Genomic DNA, 1,064 nt, shown 5'->3' with positions numbered 1-1,064 from the left:
GGTTTTACTGAAGACAAGACTTCAGCATAGTCTTCAAAGTCTAGCAGTGTTCAGGGGATTCTTTTTTTTTTTTTTTTTTTTTTTTTTTTTAAATGCCTCAAATGAAAACTACAAAACATCACACTGGTTGTTTTATGGTTTAAGTAACTTTATTGAAGGGAAACTAAAAAGAAACAGAGCGACAAGTTGATTATCAACCATCAGCTTTGCATCATATTTTTAGGGCTACAAGAAGACAGTGTTCGAGTGGGTGTAAAACTAAGAGCTCAACTACTGGCTTCTAAATAACAAAAAGTAGAAGAAAGCCTTTGAGGGGAACCAAATTTTTTTCCAACTGTTCAACCTTACAATCCACTTAATTTGCAGAAACATATCAGATAATATAGCCTACCTTTATTAACATGCATAAAATACAACATTGAAGTTCTTACATTGGTTTCTTTAACATTGATATATACTGCTGTGCTTCTCTGTACACACTTTGATAGTGGAATAAGATACACTTCTTTCCTCAGATAATAAACTTCATTTACTATGCATCAGAAGAACAAACTGACATCGCACCGGTCCCTGGAGGCAGACAGGGTCCACAAAACAGTTTCTTCATTGTCACAGATTTGTATTTGTTTTTTTCCTTAAGTGCAGCAGAATACCGCCAATTTGAGAATTCAAAATTTACAACAATGGCAAAACACAGACTTTGCCCCAAATGCTCAAAGAAGCCCGGCCTGTGACGAAGTATCAACCCCAGAGGATCCAGTCTGTCTACAAGTGGATCAGCGTAGGGTTGATGCTGCTCAGCATGAGGAGACCAGCTGCATCAGATTCTACCAAGTGTGTGCAGAGTAAATGACTATCATCACCAATTTTGGGTTGAAAACTCTTACCGGTGCATGCTCAAGCCGAGTCTATAGACCACGATAGTTTTCGTGATTTATATACATTTTTTAAAATTTGAACTCTGTATAAAAACAGGAGTCGAAACTTTACAGAAACTGGCACAAGTCCTAGAGAGAAAACACTATCTTCTTATGAGCGCGCAGGTGGGAAAAGGAGGGGTAAAA

General features: G+C 37.5%; 1 protein-coding gene across 1 annotated transcript in view; it reads left to right on the top strand.

The window, feature by feature from the left end:
- Positions 1-256, top strand: part of LOC121812109 (beta-mannosidase-like) — a 2,484-nt gene extending 2,228 nt beyond the window's left edge. Inside the window, exon 5 of the mRNA XM_042213345.1 lies at positions 224-256. Within this exon, the coding sequence (XP_042069279.1) occupies positions 224-256 (33 nt within the window). The remainder of the gene's footprint in view (positions 1-223) is intronic.
- Positions 257-1,064: the final 808 nt, after the last annotated feature.

The sequence above is a fragment of the Haplochromis burtoni genome, unplaced genomic scaffold (genome assembly GCF_018398535.1).
Source record: "Haplochromis burtoni strain Fernald_Lab_line unplaced genomic scaffold, NCSU_Asbu1 Contig_435, whole genome shotgun sequence".
Classification (NCBI taxonomy): domain Eukaryota; kingdom Metazoa; phylum Chordata; class Actinopteri; order Cichliformes; family Cichlidae; genus Haplochromis; species Haplochromis burtoni.
The sequence above is the reverse complement of the archived record's forward strand: the minus strand, read 5'-3'. Positions and strand labels throughout refer to the sequence as shown.